Genomic DNA, 19068 nt, shown 5'->3' with positions numbered 1-19068 from the left:
CTCTGCTTTCACTTCTTTTAATGCTAATTGATGCCAAAATAAATTCTTAATCATGCAACACATTTCATCACTATTATTTTATATTTTATGAGGTTAGGGTTGGAAACAGTTAACCCAACGTTTATTAAAAAAAAGGGCAAGTGTAAAACTATTAATGATTTTAAATGGACATACCGTCGAGGTGGCTGTCGGAATTAATGACATCATCACATCGCGCGAGAAACTATTTCCGGTTCTGGCCGCCGCCATCTTGTTTGACTTCAGCAAGCTAAACAAAATAAATAATAGTGTCGAGCCTGTCCTCTCTTCGCCATCAACAAAGTAAGTAGCCTAAACCGCAATTCTTTAGTGTGACGCGTGTGAACGGAGCGTGTGGCCCCGCGGCGGGTGCTAGAGCGGGGGGTTGTAAGACTTTGTTCATGTGCTCGTTCTTGGCCAATGGACGATTGTTTTGGGGGCGACATGAACAGCGGCGCCATTTCCCTCCCCGCGCTATGTGAGCCGCTTATTGGGTGGCCCGCTCGGGAAACTGGCGCCCGCCGTCCTCCATTTTGGCTCGCGACCTCAGTGAGCGCTCGACTTAGCGCGCCGCTGGCGACAGAGCCTGAATGGCGCCGGTTGCTCTGCGAAGCAACATTGGCCCCCAAGAAAGCTTGATTGGTGGAATGTAGTCCGAGGTTTGATTGGTCTGAATGACACATCCGAACGTTGTCTTTATTGGATAGGGCTCCTTCTTGCCCGGGCCAGAGTGAAGCTTTATCAACTTCCCACTTGGTGATGTCGTGCTGGCAAGGCATAACTTCATAATTTGCTTTTAGCATTCACGTTAGCTTGCCTCGAGCCACAACAGCGTAACGTGTCCAAAGCGCGTTTAAACCATTTAAGTAGCAAGATAGCTTGCGTGTCTTTGCCCTCATTGCGTTTTGTCCTGGGGTCGCCACCAAAGTCTTTTGTTTGTTTTTTTGGTTGGTTGGTTGGTTGGTTGGTTGGTGTCGACGTCGTTTGATACACGTCTGCACTTTGACGCATGCTTGACAAGGTCATAAGGATGATCTTATTGTTGTCTTCATGCCAAAGGTGCTTCTTATAAAACGACATCAAGATGCATCAAAACGAGAGCTTGTTTACAAACCGCAGTAAAACAATGATTAATACGGTTTTCAGTTCCAATAGTATCGAACTTGAACAAAGTAATGGAGAAAGAAAAAAGTTCAACATTCAGACAAAAATAGTAGACATTATCAAATCAACTAAAAATGCACCTAAAATGATTGAAAAGAGATACAGTATTAAATGAAAAATTCACAAATACATTGACATAAAAGTATAATTTGCACCATTGCCAGCTTTTATCTCAAATCATCTTTCATCATTGAAATAAATGCAAAAGTTGTTATTGCTATCAGTTTCACCCCCACCCCCCCAAGAAAAAACTGACATTTTTGCATATTGTACTGTATGAAAAATGTAATTCAGTGGACATTTTGCTGCCCGTGCTGTTGTGTGCCTGGGCCAACAAAGGGCAGTCAGAAAAGAATATTACCGTTTTTTTTCATGTATAATGCGCCCCCATGTATAATACGCACCCTAAAAATGGCATGTCGATGCTGGAAAAAAGCCTGTACCCATGTATAATACGCACCCAAATTTTGATTTTTTTTTTTTTTTTTAAAGTCCCAATGATCGTCACACACGCATCTGGGTGTGGTGAAATTTGTCCTCTGCATTTGACCCATCCCCGTGTGATTTTGATCCATCCCTTGGGGGAGAGGGGAGCAGTGATCAGCAGCGGCGCCGCGCTCTGGAATCATTTGGTGATCTAACCCCCCAATTCCCACCCTTAATGCTGAGTGCCAAGCAGGGAGGCAATGGGTCCCATTTTTATAGTCTTTGGTATGACCCGGCCGGGTTACTTAAGTCCGTAAACGTAAAATTATTTCAGAAAAAAGATCATCTTTGGGAACAACCGGATGTTATTCTGCCGGTCAGTATCACTGCGCATGCAGTAGCAAACTCGATAGCGAAGAAATATGTGAGACTCTCAACGGGATCACCAATAATTGAGTGATGTTCCAGTTATTTATCACAATTAGTTTACCAAGTCTGTGTTTTGAGTTCCTCCAATAAACCCTGGTCCAAGCTGCACTTGGTCGCCCCGCTCCTTTCCACACTCCATCAGTGACAAGATTTTCTTCAAAAATTGTTGTACCATGATTTTCTTTAAAAAGAAAAAAAAATAAATAGAAAAATTGTACCTATGTATAATGCGCACCCCAGATTTTAGGACAATAAATTAGTTAAATTTTGCGCATTATACATGGAAAAAAACGGTAGCCTTTATTTTCACGGAGTATAAAGAATATATGTGAGGTCTATTATGTTAGCATTAAGTCGGCAAAATTCAGAGAGTCGTACACACTGTACGTTTTATTACTTTATTGTTGGTGTCAGCATTTTTTAAGGACCAAAATATGCAATGAAAGTCAGCTTTGCCCCCATGGTGTGTGTTTACCAAAAGGTGCAACCTGTATGCTGCATGTTTATCTCTAAACACGTCGCCGCTGCAGGTCATGGGAAGGTTTGCCGTCCGCCGTGACCTTGCCGGTGTCTCTGCAGGCCTTTTTTTGCGGGCGGCCATCTTGTGCTGCACACAGGAAGAAGCTGCGCGCTAGTCGGTCCCCAGGCTCGTCACCCAAATAGAAACAGGGAATATCCCGGGAGTTTTATCTGCTGCGTCCTTCACCACTTTGCTTTTTTCTGTCCCATTTCTTTTAGAGTTTCAAAAATATAATATTTGGAAATAGTTAATGCGCATATTTAGTGAGAATTACACACATTTGGCAAAAAAGACAAACCTGCAAAATATGTATTAGACAAAATAAAAATATGTTAAAATAAAAATACTGGAAAATAATTTTATTGTGAAGAAAAATAGCAAGGTTTTTAGTATTAGCCATGTGATACGAGTTGTGCGCAATAATTTTTGTCCTCTTTTCTGTAAGGCCAATGATGTAAGCTTGCCAACATAGGATGCACACATGAGTGGCGTTTGGCCTCGCTGCCCTGAAGCGAAGGTCGTCGCCGCCTTTGAGGTGCGCTCGTCCGCCAACGAGCACCATTCTATGCCTGCAACTTGCTTTTAGGAGACCTTTGGATTGTTTTGCCCCTCTGTACTCAAGTCTAATAATACGTTTTGTCCACAAATAGCGGGCTGGCTATTTGTAGCCGTTGATTTTATTAGCCCCCTTCGCCTCAGTGTGCCGACGCTTTTCCACGTCAGCTCCATTGACGTCTGATGGGAATTTAATTGGATCTATTTTGCGGCTGTTGCAAGTCAGGGCAACTTTTTTTTTTTTTTTTTTTTTCTTTTTCAAATTGTGCTATGGTGACCACAATGATCACAGTTGTTTATAGCTCTGCTAGCAACCAAATATGTCAGGGTAAATATTATTTATTGTCTGTGCAATTAAATGGAAGCACCAAAATTATTGTCAAATGCCACAATAGCACACACTTTAATTTTGTACTATTTTAATCGATGAATTGGTCAAGCCATAATTGTTTTTTTATAAATGAAAAGCGCCCATGTATCTGGACAACTGCCATGCTGTACTTGCGTCGACAAGTAACAATGAATGAGAAAGCAAGGACAAAGTGTTTGTGTGTGTGTGTGCGCGCGCGCTTTAAATTATGCGCATGCAACACGCGGAGGCCCGCACGGGCACCTGCGCCGGCGAATGAGCGCCCAGCGCGGCCACCCACGTCACTCCCTCGACGGCCAATGGCGCAGCGTAAGTGGCGGGGCCACGGGAAGACGTCTAGTTTGACATTGTAAATAAGAGCGCAGCCACAGACAGAGCAGCGCGCGGAAAGCCAAAGGGACGAGGGGCGGGGGTGACTGGGGGTGACTGGGGGTGAAGGGGTGTCACGCTGAAGAGGACAATGCAAAAGAGGCAAGGCGGCATGAGGTCGCACCCCTGCACGCACCTTGCCAGAGCTTCCTCACACTTGACTTTTCTCTTCTCCGTGCTTTTCTCTTCCTCTTTTTCTTTCCCCTGACCCCTAACGCTGCCGCTCAAGGTAACTTAGAGCAGGAAGTTGGCCGTCGGCGCAGAGGGGGCTGGGCCGGGGGGGGGGGGGGGGTGACAGACATGCTCGGCAAACCAATGAAAGCGCAGCATCACACGCTCTCATTGGCCGAGAGGCGGAGCCGGGGTGTCACGTAGCAGGCTAGATTGATTGCGGGGCCAGTGTTAAAGGCAAAGCGGTTCTAGTCAGGAGTCGGACTGTCACCGCTCTCTCCAGCCCTCCTTCTATTTCTTCCTTTTTTAAACTGGGGGGTCGTTCTAGGTAAAGGGGGGGCTTTGTGAACAAGCAAAGGCGAGTTTTTTCCACCCCACGGTGGAGCAACAGTGGCGTTTTGGAAGGAAGTTCTTACTGCAAGGAGAATCAAGCAGCGTCCTGTCCCCCCACCGCCATCAACACGGAACGGACCATCCACCATGAAGGGCACGGGGTGAGTGCGACCGCTGGAAACACACATTAAGAATGAAAAGTGGAGGGGGCTGCACCTGTATGTTTGAGGTGATCTTTTCAAGACTCACCTCTTGGAGTGATGAGGCTGTCCTGGCCTGTCCTGAGTTGTGCCCTTGAGTTGTAGCAACAATCTGCTCTTCACTTGTTGTGTTGTGATGTTGCCCACCCCCCCCTTGCTATGATAAATATTATTTGGAAAAAATGCAAAACCTTCGAGCAACCAGTCCATGACGTAATCTGCCTTTCACTCAAAGTCAGCTGGGTCGGTCGGCTCCAGCTCACTGTGACCCTCAGCAGGAGAAATGCACACAGAAATACGGAAACAGCTAAGGAAAATCATAGAAGGATGACACGAACATTGCAAAGTACTTCACGATACAAATATATTAGAAAAATTCAAAGATATTTGAGGATATATGAACAAATGCAAAAAGTGACACATAAAATACAAAAATATTGAGAAACTAAACATTAGACATGGCACACAAATGCAAAAATATAAAATACAAAGTAGAAAATAGAAGAAAATAGAAATCTGGAAAATTATACATGCAAAAATAGCAGGTAAATCGTAAATAAATAATAAAAAATATAAAATCCAAACTGGTAAGAAATATTTGTAAAAAGAATAGGAAAAAATACAAGAAAAATAAGCACACAGTTTCAAAAAATATTGGGAAACATGGGGATAGAGATATGAGAAATTCGACAAAACAGTAGGCGCCAATACACACATTTTAAGATGTTGACAAAATCTTAGTCGCCTGTATTGTCTTCTGCATCTCTTCCCAATAAAAAAGAAAAAAATCCTTGACATTTATTTTTCCCCCCATCCCTTCATCGACATTGCGGCTTCTCACTGATAACGACAATTTGACGAAGTAACATTTGCTTATTTGAAGCCGCTTTCCCTGGAGCCTCCTGTCGCCGAACGTGCCTGTTGATACGCTAATGTGAGCGCCCCAGTCTTGAAGGGGACATGCAAAGGTTGGGGGTCCTTCGGGGTTGGAGGTGGACGTGCAGCTGGTCTCAGTGACCTCGTACGCTGCTATTCTTCCAGATGGGCCGCGGGAGGGCGAGCGGAAGAGGTGGGGGGCAGAGGAGACTAATGGTCTGATCTGATCTCTTGTGATGTAATCTTTTTGGAGGGCGCAGCTTTCCCTTACTTGCCCTCTCGCTCGCTCTCTCGCTCACTGTTCTCCCTCCCTTGTTGAAAGTTTCCACTGTCTTTTTTTTCTTTTCTTTTTTCTAACAACAGTGAGGAAGCCTAAAAATAACCCATCCTAAATTGAATCCCCAAATCTCAGGGTTTTGGATGTGGAGATTTGCGGTAGCGGTGGTCAGCGCAACGCTAAGGTCAGTGCGGTGCCGAGTCCCTTTGCCCTTGGCAGGTAGCGTCGGCCCTCCTCCTTCCTCCCGCTTCCTCCTCCTCTTCCTTGGAGGCCCGGCAGTGAATGAAGGTCACAAGAATGCGCGGAAGTATGTGGAGGAAGTGAAAGCTCCAAATCAGAGAGGCTTGATTGTCTTAGCTGCGTGCTAACAAAAACAAGTCTGGGTTCACTCCAGTGCTGCAATGCAAAACCTGCCCCCCCCCCCATCCCTCCACCCTTCCTCGTTGCATTCTCCTCTCCCAAATGACCTTGACAGATCAGTGACGAGCACTTCCTGGAGTTTTCTTCAATGCAGGACCAAGGGCAAAGTTTGACAAACGGATGATCTGCTGTCCTAAAAAAACGAAAACCAGCGTAGGATATTGTAGTTAATCTGTAATGCCCTCCTGGGAACTTGTTTTTCTTTAGGAGTACATGATTGATCCCCGCATGTTGGATCTGTGAGGAAACGGTGTTTTCAAGGTCGACATTTGCCTGAGAAGGTAGCTTTAGCACAAAGCTACGACGCATTTTGTTAGCCACCCTTCCACAGACCCTCGCTCGTTTCACTCGTCACCATCAGGAAGGTCGGCTTGAGGTCGTGGTGCCCGCAGAAGGAAGCCCTCCGTCTCCCGTCGGGATTTCGCCAGCCCTTGTCGTCGTCGTAAAGCGTGGCTATTTTCGGCACAACTCACATTCACTCAGCTTTAATCTCATCAGAAATGAAATGCCTAGATGATATCATTGCGTCGCGGCGCTTCTTACACTTTATGACAGATGAACTGGTCCTCTCCCCCAAAGAGCGAGCGCCCTATTGATACACCTGATTACACCTATCAAACCGTTTATGCGGGCGCACGGCTAACCGGCATCATCTTATTTGCCGCTGCTGTGGCGGGAAAAGGCCAGGCTGTGAGCAACATCAGGGCAGCTGCTGATTCAGCGCAGCGCCATTGACTTTCTCCGACAAGGGGTGTCAGGTGAAAGCAGGAAAGGTTGAGCTACACGTCAGCGCGCAGAAACCCGACACCGCCGCTTCTGGCGACCCGAAAGGACGACGATGGCGCAGCTGCAGGGAAGAGGAGACGATAGGCGTCCTCCGCAGTCTGCCGTAACAAAGCCGATGCTAGCAAAGAAGCTAATCGAGAAACATTCAGCGTCCACATAGGAACCAGCTTTCGGCTTTGTCTTGAATGTCCCACAAAGCTCTAATTTAAACACAATTGTGAAAAAGATGAGAGATTTGTGAACAAAGCTGGAAAAAATGCTTATAATAGTCTCTTTCTGTTTTGATGCTCTGTTTAAAAAAAAAAAAAAAAAAAAAAAACTACTGAGAAATGTGACACCTGACTCTCACTTGTGCCGTGTGGTTGAAAGCGATCAGCGCCTTCCCACCTGTTTTGTACGTCACCTTTTCTATTTGCGGGATGTCACTGTGGGAAAGTTTCCATGCATCATCGGCAAAGGTAGATGAACAACGACATAGTGTTGTAAACTGTGTAGAGTCACCTTAAGCCGAAATTTTAGGAACTGTTCTGACTAGAACACAATGAACATATTGTTGTCCAAAACCTCTCTGACGGCTCGGCCTCACATTTTTTGCCTCTTGTTTGTACTCGGTTCCTCCGGCGTATTTAGATCAAAGGCGTGTCAAGGAAGCGAAAGTGACAAAAAGTTAGCCTTTTGAGTCCCGCTGCATCGTTGCCATGGCGTTCAAGTCCAACTGGCCACGCTAATGGCTCAATTGTTGAGGTTAGCGCAAGGGAGAGCGAGTCACCCCGCCTGGCGGGCGCGCTCGGGGACAAGGCCATCTTGTTCCGAGTCACCACGGGACCGCTTGCTGATTTAGCCGCCTCCCCTGGGACAAATAAAGGCTTCTCTCGCCTCGTTGCCGTCGGAAGCGCGGGTGCCGGAAGACGTTCGCAAGGATCGGCGGGCTCACCCGCCACGTTTCAATCGTGCTCCGAGTGGAGCGGGCGCGCTACTGCGGTGAGCTATTGTCAAGGTCAATCACTCAACTGTCATGGCGGCTACAAGCGACGCCATTGATTGCCACAGCGGCCTCTCTGTCGCATTCATTGAGGCTGCGGCTACGTTCGCCAGCGCCCGTCACCGTCCGGAGGGGAAGTCTGCTCTCACCGCTCACCTTGGACTGACAATATTTTGGAGTTCCAGTCACTTTTGGTTTTTCTTCATTTGTCCTGTATTTTTCCCGTACCTTTTCCATGTCGGGAGGGAATGAAATAACACCATAGGCAGGCTTGGGCAGAGTTCCATCCTCCCTGGCATGTCTTCCTGCACTTGTGAATGTTTTTGACCCGCATAGCTCGCCCGGTTCGCGTTAACGTCTGTGGCACTGCGGCGTGAACTCGGGCAAACGCTCCTCGTATCTGTTAAGCGCGAGACGGCGATCTAGACACTCAGTAGCTGTGCGTGCCCAGACACGCTGCCCAGTACCCCCCCACCCCCACCAAATTCTTGGCATGCCGTAGTAACCTGCCGGATCCTTTTTCAGACACCCTTAGCTAGCAGTGCTCTTCCCGGTGTTAGCTGCTGTCTTTGTGAACCCGGTGGCACGGCCACTATCCAAAACACGCCAGTCTAGGCGAGGAGCTATGTGGTCGACGGTGACCATCCCGACAGGACCAGAATAGAAGCCCGTTCAGGCCGTGTTTGATGGAATACGACCCGGTTGTGTTGGACATACCTGCTCAAACGATGCCACGCTTAGTGTTCTGATAAGCCAGCAAGCGCTTTGGTTCATTCCGGGACGCCGTGCTTTTGAATGTTTGTGCCAAGGCGGGATAGCGGAACGAAGGCTGCGCCGCGAAGGCCAATTGTTGACATGAGGTACTCAATTACGAGGCGGTGATAAGCTTCAGCCCCTTTGACTGCGCCAGTCAAAGTTGCTCTTTGGGACACGGAATGGGGCAAAGTCGACCTGCCAAGATTGCCGGCTTGGCTTGGAGCGCCCAAGGCTGTGTGAAAGGGAATCCGTGCTGGGATGTCATGTTTGAACGCCGCACACTGACGCCGACTGTGATTTGACAGTTTCCTGAACCTCCAGCGACTGTGTGATTTAACAAATTTGTGTCTTCTCTCCAGCTTTGTAGATCATGTCCGCAGATTCATTTGGCGCCGGCGGCAGCGACGCCCAGCAGACGCTTCAGTCCTTCTGGCCTCGCGTCATGGAAGAGATCCGGAACCTAACTGTGGTACGTTGGCACCGGCACGCAAGGCAAAGTAGTTGTTTGTCACTCGCTTAACTTGTTGATTGATTCCAGAAGGACTTCCGCGTGCAGGAGTTGCCTTTGGCTCGAATCAAGAAAATCATGAAGCTGGATGAGGATGTGAAGGTAAAAGAGCAGAAGTGACGCCAGAGTTGTTCTCGCCACGTGGCGGGCGATTTATTTTGCTGGGATTATCAGCTCGAAGCGTGAGCAGGCCGCAACCCGTGTCGTGTCAAGAGCGCCGTCCTCTGCTGTTAAGCGGCGGCTTAAATGTCGTAAAGAGATCAGGAGATCACTGGCCTCTATGTGAGGACAGCGAGACCCTTCTCAGAGCGGCAAAACGGCACCACTCGGCGCTTGGTTATCGCCTTTAGGTGCTCACATTAGCTGCGAGGCTAAGCGCAACATTTTGCAAGGCTCCACACGAATGTTTTTGCGGGTACTGCTGTTTTTGTTAGCCACAGAGTTCAAATGAGCAGCTAACTCTTGAATGGCACTTAGTGAACAATTCCCTCTATTTAGTCAGCCTACCTGCTAATTATTTTGAAATCTTGAATGCCTCACTGGTAATTCTTACTTGGCTATGCATCTGTAGGCACTGCTGTTTTCGTTATCAACAGGGCTCAGAGGTTTTCATTTTGAGGCAACGCTGTCCTTTTCTGCCGTTTTCAAACCAAACTTTTGATTGCCACGCAAAGTCCAGAATTGGTTTCTTTTTCGCTAACTGCGCAGATGATCAGCGCCGAAGCGCCCGTGTTGTTCGCCAAGGCGGCGCAGATCTTCATCACGGAACTCACCCTGCGAGCATGGATCCACACGGAGGATAACAAGCGACGCACGCTACAGGTCAGTTGTCGTCCATACTGTGCTTCTTCCTCCTTTTGAGTTTCTTTTGCGCCAAGAAGCCCACGTTACCTTCCTTGTGCTTCACTGAGGCCCTGTGACGCTGTATGCCTACAAGCGAAAGGGGCCCTCAGCGGCCGTCTCCCACTAAGGAATGGGTCTGAAAGCCAGCCGGGCGCCACTGAGCCACTTTCGGCCCGCCCCCATGCTGCCGTTTGGTCCAAAGTTGAACAAGCTGGACTCTGGGAATGACCAGCGGGAATGGGGGGGGGGGGGCGGTCAAAGGCGGCAAAAGGCGATGGGAACAGTTGGGAATGGAGCTCAGAGCTCGCCTCACCGGTACGTTAAGAAGGGAAAATTGTCAAGCAGAACATGAAAGCCCCTAAGTCCGCTTTATCCAGTCACATACGTACGTCGCCCAGATTAACCAGTCTGTGTGCGTGCGTGTGTGCGTGCGTGCGTGCGTGCGCTTTTGAGTGTGTGATGTGATGCAGGTACGGCGTTATCGCGTTCATCAGTGAAAGTCTAAAATTCAAGACCTACTTTGGAAGTCCGACTATCTTTTTTTGCCCCATTCTCAGACATAGTCTCTACAGCAGGCAAAGTGACACTAAGAAATTACAAGAACACTTTTAGGCCAACCAAAAAAAAAAAAAAACCTGCCATCTTGTTCCGTTCACGTACTCTCCCCTCACCACCACCCCCATAACATGACATGCTACCAGTTGTTAACAGCCACCATAAAACAGTTTGGGAAAGGCAAAGCCCGAAGAGCGGTAGAGGGCGCTGTGGCTCAAACCCACTGCTCCAAATAGATTTTTGACAGCAGATATTAAGGTACCTAAGAACTGATTTAATTTGCCTCCTGCAGCGCCTCAGAAGTAAGTTTTTCCTTTGCACACATGCACGGGACACCGTCCAGGATCACCACGGCAACGCTTATCAATGGAACAAGTGGAGATGGGTGACCCGGTGTGGCCAGATATTAATCAAGTGACTATAAATAGTGCTGGGAGGTTCACAATGGAGCGAGAGGGGGACCGGGGGGTCTGACAGTCAATATCCTGTGGAAAATTCCACAGAGGCGGCAGCAGCGAGGCCTCTAGGCTGTGCATATGGACGAGATGTACGGCAACCACACAAACATTGAAGAAAGTTCACTTGAATCATCGTAAATAGGGGAAGAAATGAGAAATAAGAAGTAACCTGTGATGAAAAGTCCCAAACTGTTCTTACAGTGCTTTTTAAACACAAAGTCGCGACGGAAAAACTCACATTTTGCCATGTTTACAGAGGAACGACATCGCCATGGCCATAACCAAGTTTGACCAGTTTGACTTCCTCATCGACATTGTTCCCCGAGATGACCTGAAGCCCCCGAAGCGACAGGTAGGATTTATTTTGTGTTTGTCTGAGACGATCGTCTCGGCCGCCGCCGTTCCCCCGTTGGCAACCCGGAGGCGCTGTAAACATCCTTGACTGGAAGCTGCCGCTCGGAGCCGCAAGAGCTTTCAGTCGGATGTTTGCAGCGTCTTATTGCTCCTGACGACGGCTCCCGCGCTGACCAAAGCGCCCCAACCCAGCAGAAGACGGACGTGCGAGCTCTTTGCGTCTCCGGGCGTGTAAACATCCTACACTCTCAGCTGTGCCGTCGTGAAAGCTGGGAGAGGGCTGTTTACGCTCCCGGCGGCGGCCACCACGTCGCTCGCTTAGCCAGCGCGCTCCAACAAGCTCATTTTATTGTGCAAGGTGGCAATTCACATGAAAGGGACAGTGTACATCAGGGGTGTCAAACTCATTTTTGTTGCGGGCCACATTGTAGTCAAAGTTTCCCTTGAAGGGCCATTATGACTGTCAACCCAAATAAATAAACGCCTCATATTATATACAGTATAAGCTACAAAACAAACTGACAAATAATTGTTTTTTCAAATCAGACTAGTGGAAACTTTTCAAATATATTTTAAAAAGATGATTTTTAAAAGTTAAGACAATTTGCAATTTTAGTATGACTTAAATTTAATGCACAATTTGTCTTCGCGGGCCACAGAAAATGATACGGTGGGCCATATCTGGCCCCCGGGCCTTGAGCTTGACACCTTTGGTGTACATTAAGTGGACTTTTTTTCCTTAGGTCTGTTTTCCTCTTCGCCGTTAATTTCTATTGCGTCCCGAATAACTGGTGCGGGAGCCATTGAAGAAATATTTTGGCTAGCAAGCGTGTGGTCTTATGTGACCCCCCAGGAGTGCTGATAGAAATTGAAGTTGCTTACAATGCACACCTTTTCTGCTATGTCCTTCCCCGCCAACACACACATAATCTCACTCGTAATCCCCCCCCTGCAGTGGCAGACCATCAGTTATTCATCAGTGGCTCCCCTCTACCATTACACCTGCTGACACGCCGCAGGGAGACGTCATGTGCTGACAAGCTTACTTCTGTTGGCACGCGTAGGAGGAGATGCGTCAGACAGTGGCCCCAGCCGAGCCGGTGCAGTACTACTTCACGCTGGCGCAGCAGCCCGGCGCCGTGCAAGTGCAGGGGGCGCAACAGGGCCAGCAGGCCGCCGCCGCGCAAACGGCCACCACCATCCAACCCGGCCAGATCATCATTGCGCAGCCGCAGCAAGGACAGGTACCCACAAACAAAAGAGGACGGACAGGCAGACGCACCTGCCTTTGTTGACTTTGGTTAGCTTGCTGGCATGCAGGCGCTTGAGCCCAAGAGGAAGCAGTTGATCTAAACAAACACTGCACGTATGGTACATGCAGACGGCTTCCTCTGCATAATCGGATAGCCTAGCTTAGCACTCTTCTCTCTTCCCAAGGAGGAAGAGAATGTAATGTGCAGCGTAAAGAAAAGTTTCGGCCTCGTTTGCCCCTTCCTGTACGTGAAGCTCTCCCATCATTCCTGCCATTTTTCATACAAATGCTTGGATCATTTTTTTTTTTTTACTTGTTGCTTCATGCGTTGCCACTTTTCTCACGCTGCCTTTCTCTCCATGTTGTCATCCTCTCCGTACGTCCATCCTTCCTTCCTTTCTGTTCTGGTGCTTTGTTTTTTCTTTGTCCCCGTCCTCCTGCGACCCATCAGATGCTTCAAGGTGCCACCATGCAGCAGTTGCAGCAAGTGCAGGTGCAATCGCAAGGCACGCCCATCACGGTAAACACAGCATGCGCTTGTCTGTCTGCTCCACCCCGCCCATGACACCCCTTCCCCAGTTCAGCTTAGGAAATGATTTGTGTTCCCCTGTGCCCCCATTGACCGTTTTGCATCCATCTTTCCCCAGAGCGCGCCCGTGGCCATGCAGGTGGGTGACCAGCAGGTGCAGATAGTGCAGGCGGCGGCGGGGGGGCAAGCGCAGACGGCCCAGGCACAGGCCCAGGGCCAGACCATGCAAGTCATGCAGCAGATCATCACCAACACGGGCGAGATCCAGCAGATTCCGGTGAGTCCAAGCCGTCCGTCGCTTGGACAAAGTGTTTTATTTCTTTCAAAATGACTTGCGTTATGATTGTACTCACGGAATGACTTCAACTCCTATTTGGACATACTCATCGTCACACTGTGCTTCTTGACACTGTCTCCCCCTTGTGTCCACTGAGTGCAGGTGCAGCTCAATACGGGCCAGCTGCAGTACATTCGCCTGGCCCAGCCAGTCTCCAACGCGCAGGTGGTCCAAGGACAGATTCAGACCCTCGCCAACACGCAGCAGGTACACACCTTTTTTTTTTCTTTTTGTCTTTTCTGCACTGTCTGAAACGACTGGCTGCTCATCCGACGTCGCGCTTGCTCTTGCAAATCACGCAGGCTGATGTGCAACCAGGGCAGCAGCAGTTCAACCAGTTCACTGACGGACAGGTAATGACTCACCAACACATTCTGAGACTCGGGCTTTGAATTAGGGGCTTCTGTGTGGAGGGGTGGGGCGCAAACACAGCCAACGTTGATGATTTTAAAGTAGCTTAGCATTCACAATCTGTCTTGTCTTTTGGAAGTGTGTTTGTAAGGCCCGCCTCTCTTGTGTGTGTTGTGGCTCGACAGCAGTTGTACCAGATCCAGCAGGTGACGGTGCCGGTGGGTCAGGATTTGAGCCAGTCCATGTTCATTCAGTCCACCAGCCAAACGGGAGAGACGCAGGTCACGCAGGTCACCAGCGACTGAGCTCTGACCGACAGACTGCCTCGCCCGTGTTCCGTTTTTTTTTTTCTACAGTGAAATCTTAAGTCACCCCCCCCATGTAGTCTTTTATGTTTTTATACTTTTTTTTTATACGCTATGGACCATGCCCCGTCTGCCGTTTTGTCCCGCCCTCGGACGGAAGTAGCCATTTACCTCACACACATGCGCTCAGACGAGGAGGAGGAGCTTCAGCAATTACAATCAACACACCTTTGTTTTGTTTAGTGTCCCTCTTCATAGCACCCCACCATCTATGTTTCTTCCTTTTTGTACAGTAATTATCTGCGATTGTCCTCATTTGTATTTGTGTATGTGGTCCAAACCGCCAGCCTGCATGACATGCCGAAAGACAGGTACACGTTTATTTTTGGGATGTTTTGTAAGCAAATTTTGTTGGTGACAAAAAAAAATAAATGAAAGAAGAAGCCTTCAACTTGTAGTACGACGTGTTTTGTTGCTTTGACCGACGAACAAAGCGCGAATGCTTTCAGGCCGTGTGGTGCACTTTTGTGCTCGGTGAGGCATACAAAAGAGTCCTGACAAGCGCTTCTTCTGCACAAACAGGTACGCAACCCATTTAAGTTTGGTGCAATTTTATTGATTCAGTCAACAATGGCTGAAAATGAGAAAGAAGCACAAAAGAATGAATTCTCAAAGGCGGAGCGCTTTTAAACCATGAATTGGGACAACAGTCTAATATGGTTTTAATGCTTCTTCAAATCAGAAAGAACAGATTTTTTTTCTCCTGGTGAAATATTAATGTACAATTTGTTTTGGTAAGTGTTCTTTGTTTATATTGTCGTAGAACAAAATGGTGACAGGTCAAGAACGTTTCGTCGGATGTTTGTGTTTTTTTTTTTTTTTCATGAATGCGGCGAGTCACACAACCTCCAAACGACAGTTTTGGAGTCCAGCACGTACAGCACTGTGTTCTTTATGGTGGCCACTTGAGGGCAGCATTTGTCTAATGTAGTGTACAAGTCGTCATCACTATTGTTCCATCAGGAGCACCGGGGGCGTCACTTATTTGGGGGCCAAGGCAACCAGGTTATGCGCTCTGTACTGGTAACATTTTGATTCTTCAGCTTTAGCTTTAAAAGCCTTCTTGAGTATTACTACTAAGTGTATCGTCTCAATGACTGCAATTGCCAAGACAATCAATCAACATTTATTCAGCTTTAGTGTCATATCTTGGTGAGTGCCACTGCGGCCTCCCCACTGACACTGACAGCAGCGTCCTCTTACTGGCTGCAAATGATTCATCGAATAATTTGATTACAGTCTTCATCCGTTTATGAATATAATTGAATCAATGGCCTGAGTTTGCCTAATGCCAAAGCCGACCCCCCCCCCCCCAAAGTAGCCCTGACTCCTGACGCAACAACAGGAGTCACGGGTTATCTGGCGGCGCCTTTGAAAGGCTAATTACGTTGTAGCTGATAGGCAGCGTGCACAACCACGGATGACTATCTTGTTCGCACCTCGCCGTGCAAAACGGTAGTCGGCACAGGCGGCTAATGGCGGCTTAATGGGCCAACAATAACGGCATTAATGAGCGGGGCGAGAATGTCGGGTGGCTTAAATCCAGCGCGAGGGGGATTGTCTGCTCGTGTTTGTCTTGGCCGGCTTCGGCGCTCACATCAAGTCAGCGGCTGGAATGGTGTGCGACCCCCCCCCAGGCCGATTCTGGATCGTGTGACCGGTTGGCAGCTAATCATTCACTTGCCCAACAATGATGGTTTAGCCCCTGAGATCTTGTTTTTCACGTGCAGCCTTTTTTTAAAATTTAATTTATTGAATTTATTTATTTATTTTTATGCATAATTAAATATGACTGAATTCTTTTGGCTGTCTATACTGACACTCTTCTATTATATTGCCAATTTAATTAATTATTAAAAATGAAATAATTGCATTGAAATATTTTCACCAATTATATTCATCACACCTATTACATTCATTTGTATTAAACTCCATAGGTACAAAATAAGGTGTACCTAATATTTTGGTCAGTGAGTATTCAAAGTAGAGTGCATGTTTAACTTATTGAAGAGGTTGCTGTTATCTGCTCATTGATTGCAGCAATTTGTACACAATATCGCTCACATGCTGCCATAAAATGATAATCAATATTTATCAACGCTTAGTGACAGCATAGCGTAATGTCCAAAATAACTCCGTCATTTGACTGTAAAACTTATCGGGTGGCTTAGGTAACTTTGCCCTCCCTCTTCTTTCTTCACCTCAATCTAAACGGTTGTGGTCCACATCAGCTAAAATTAGACTTGACGCCACCGACGACTCGAGTGTTGCGCAATTTTGCCCGCCGCTGCATTTCCCGTGGTGTCATGTTTTGATGTCACAGTTGGTGGCTCCATTGTCGCGGCACTGCGTCGTTGGGCCACTGGCACCACCGCAGTGTGACGTCGTGTCTGCTAAACATCCCAATTGAGTGGCTGCAAAAGCAAGGGCAAGTCACAAAGAAGCCTTTGACTGGTGCTTGAATTGCGCCTCTGAGTCCCAAAAATGTCGTCTCCCCTCTAACTTCCTGCTTTGGCTTCTCTGGCCTTTGCGCCGCCACACCTGCATGTGCATTAGAGGCCTGGGCGTTTACTTGATCAATGAGAACATTAAAAGATCAATCGCGGATTAATAATTCATTTTTTAGATTGCGGTCAGATGACAGGAAATTGTAAGGAACGTACAGAACCTTTACTCCAAGGTCAAATGATATTGTCGAGTTTGTCTGAGTGATCAAATGTGAATTGGTGGAATGAAAAAGATGAAGCTCAGAGCGAAATGTAAAAAAGTCATTACAGCAATGTCCAATTTCCTACTCATATTCGTTCTCCCATTTCATTCCATCCTTTTGTTTGAATTCCTTCCATAGCCCGTTTAGACAGGCATCCCCCACGATGCTAATGCTAGGCCACTGTGTTGTGTCAACGCTCCACATGAGCTTCTCCAGACACACCAAAGAGCAGAACTTCAAGGAAAGTGATAAAATAAGGGCCACTCCAGGGCCGAGAAGGCCATTAAGCGGTGGGGGGAAAAAAAAAGTCGGTGTGGGTGGGGGAGGTGCAGTGGTCCAACTGTAATGTGCACATTTGCTGACTGGAGTAGTTTGCAATCCCTGTAGACCCTTTTCCCAGTTCCTCTCCCTGAGTGGCTCCCAGACTGGAGTGGAAAAAGAACAGCGTGGCAGAGGGTGTCCGGGCCGCCCCAAGCACCCCCACCCTCATTCTGGGTGATCCCCGACTGTTATTCCACTCCGGTACAAGACGTTGTTGATGATGTGGATTGAAAGGCGTGCCCTATTCAATCAGTGCTCTTCTTACAGCGCCAGAGCTTGCGGGCTGAGCCCACTCAGCTGTCGGGGGTTGTCAGGGAGCCGCCCCCATCGGGTCCCGTGGGGCCGAAGGCTGGAAGCCGGTACTGTTGTTGCTGTTGTGGGGGGCGGAGGGGGGGCAACAGAAGGAGGCTTGTCATGCACTAGGTGGGTTTGTGTTGACTCTTGGTTACCACTTGGTTTCAGTTTTATTTTGCAAACAAAAAAACAGTGGTTGTTTTTATTACTAGTATTTATTTTTATGACTTAAAATGTTCAAAGTCCCTCTGCTTCTAAGCTTTATCCCAAAAAAAAGATCATCACTGCAACTGCGGCTTAGTTTCACTGGTCTTCTGTGTTGCATCAAGCCTCGTGTAGTACAGTATGTCTGTGTGTGTTGTACTACCCCCTGGTGGCCAAAGAGTGCACACCAGATGCCCACTGAAGTCATGATGCACATATGCCTAAATCTTTGCTGGGTTATAATCCTGAAGAGTCTTGTTTATCCTCATGAAAACATGTTTTTGTTGGTGTTTGTGTGGCATTTGTATTCAGTTCAAAGGGCAGAAGTGAAAGCCATTTTTGAGAGATTAGCCACATCAAACTCCACGCCACGAGCCAACCCTGGCAAGATTTTAAATCCGGATTTGTGACTCGTGAGGCATTCCAGCCGCATTCTCACACGTCGGCTCAGTCGACGTAGGTGCCGGACCTGCCGTTAACATTGGCGTTGCTCTGGAACGCCTCATAAAAACAGCTTTTATTGTGCTGTTAGATTGCAGGATCTGCGGCGTGGCCTTTGTCCATGTCACCTTTTGGTGGTCAGATGACAAAGGCTGGGGGGCAGGGCCATGCATTCCCACTTGACAGGTGATCTCGATGGCGCCCGGGTGTGCATTTAGGTCTTGCGAGGAGGCTGTTGTTGTACTCTGTGCCCCACCACCACCAGCACTCCCAAGCCAGGCACACAGCACCTGTTTCTGTTGCTTCTGCGACGCCCCCTCCGCTCACAATGACTTTCTGCAGAGCAAAGGTGAAGGAAATGTTCCTCAGATTAGAATAGAAGCCGCTGCTTGGCACTCTGCGCACATCGTAAAGTGCATGAGATAAGTTGCTCCACTGATAATTTACGATCTATGATTAGTCAATGGTGATATTGGTGTTCAAAGCCAGTTTAAGTTAAGTACCTGAAATTTGATTGACATGGATAGACCCACAAAATCTCAAAAGGCCATATACTAAAAAAAAAAAAAAAAAAACGCACAGAAGTTCAGCCATTTTGGTTTGGCCCAGTAGCACAATCAAGAGCAGCTGTTAACTAAAAGTAGTTTCAAGAAGCCACAGACAACAGCGAAAGTCTGACATTTTCTTTGGAAGAAACCATTTCGTTTCTTTGAGGCATCCTTGAAAACTTCAGTGTGTGAAGGTCTGCTCCCCTTGACATTGATAAAACTGACCCCCAAGCCCCCCCCCCCCCCCGCCTTCTCCACACTTAAAAAGCATGCACGACATCTGCCGCGTGTGAAGTAACAAGGTCGTTGCATGTTGAAAGTACCCCTTTCCCCTCACACGTACACG

At 47.8% G+C, this 19068-nt stretch overlaps 1 protein-coding gene and 1 long non-coding RNA gene across 7 annotated transcripts; one reads left to right on the top strand and one right to left on the bottom strand.

Moving 5' to 3' along the window:
• The first annotated feature begins 223 nt into the window (after nt 1-223).
• Nucleotides 224-14595, top strand: nfyc (nuclear transcription factor Y, gamma). 6 transcript variants are annotated; one of them, XM_037264139.1, is made up of 11 exons: nt 224-321; nt 9012-9121; nt 9194-9262; nt 9869-9982; nt 11273-11368; nt 12435-12614; nt 13074-13142; nt 13270-13428; nt 13591-13695; nt 13791-13841; nt 14025-14595. In XM_037264139.1, exons 2-11 carry the CDS (start codon nt 9023-9025, stop codon nt 14142-14144), a joined length of 1062 nt encoding a protein of 353 aa, XP_037120034.1. In that variant the 5' UTR covers nt 224-321; nt 9012-9022; the 3' UTR covers nt 14145-14595. The 6 variants fall into 6 exon arrangements, with proteins under 6 accessions (XP_037120034.1, XP_037120032.1, XP_037120037.1 ...); XM_037264137.1 differs by having other exon boundaries at nt 9191-9262; XM_037264140.1 differs by lacking the exon at nt 224-321 and adding an exon at nt 4229-4516.
• LOC119130453 lies at nt 2424-4172 on the bottom strand. The gene is made up of 2 exons (XR_005099413.1): nt 3988-4172; nt 2424-2768 (listed from the first exon to the last, which is right to left on the bottom strand). It is a non-coding gene; the product is annotated as an uncharacterized LOC119130453 (long non-coding RNA).
• Nucleotides 14596-19068: the final 4473 nt, after the last annotated feature.

The sequence above is a fragment of the Syngnathus acus genome, chromosome 11 (assembly GCF_901709675.1).
Source record: "Syngnathus acus chromosome 11, fSynAcu1.2, whole genome shotgun sequence".
Taxonomy (NCBI): Eukaryota; Metazoa; Chordata; class Actinopteri; order Syngnathiformes; family Syngnathidae; genus Syngnathus; species Syngnathus acus.
The sequence above is the reverse complement of the archived record's forward strand: the minus strand, read 5'-3'. Positions and strand labels throughout refer to the sequence as shown.

Coding starts and splice junctions, on each gene's coding strand:
- nfyc (XM_037264137.1), top strand. CDS start 9,023: ATGTCCGCAGATTCATTTGGCGCCGGCGGCAGCGACGCCCAGCAGACG. Junction 9,263..9,868: donor AGCTGGATGAGGATGTGAAG/GTAAAAGAGCAG, acceptor CTAACTGCGCAG/ATGATCAGCGCCGAAGCGCC. Junction 11,369..12,434: donor TGAAGCCCCCGAAGCGACAG/GTAGGATTTATT, acceptor TGGCACGCGTAG/GAGGAGATGCGTCAGACAGT.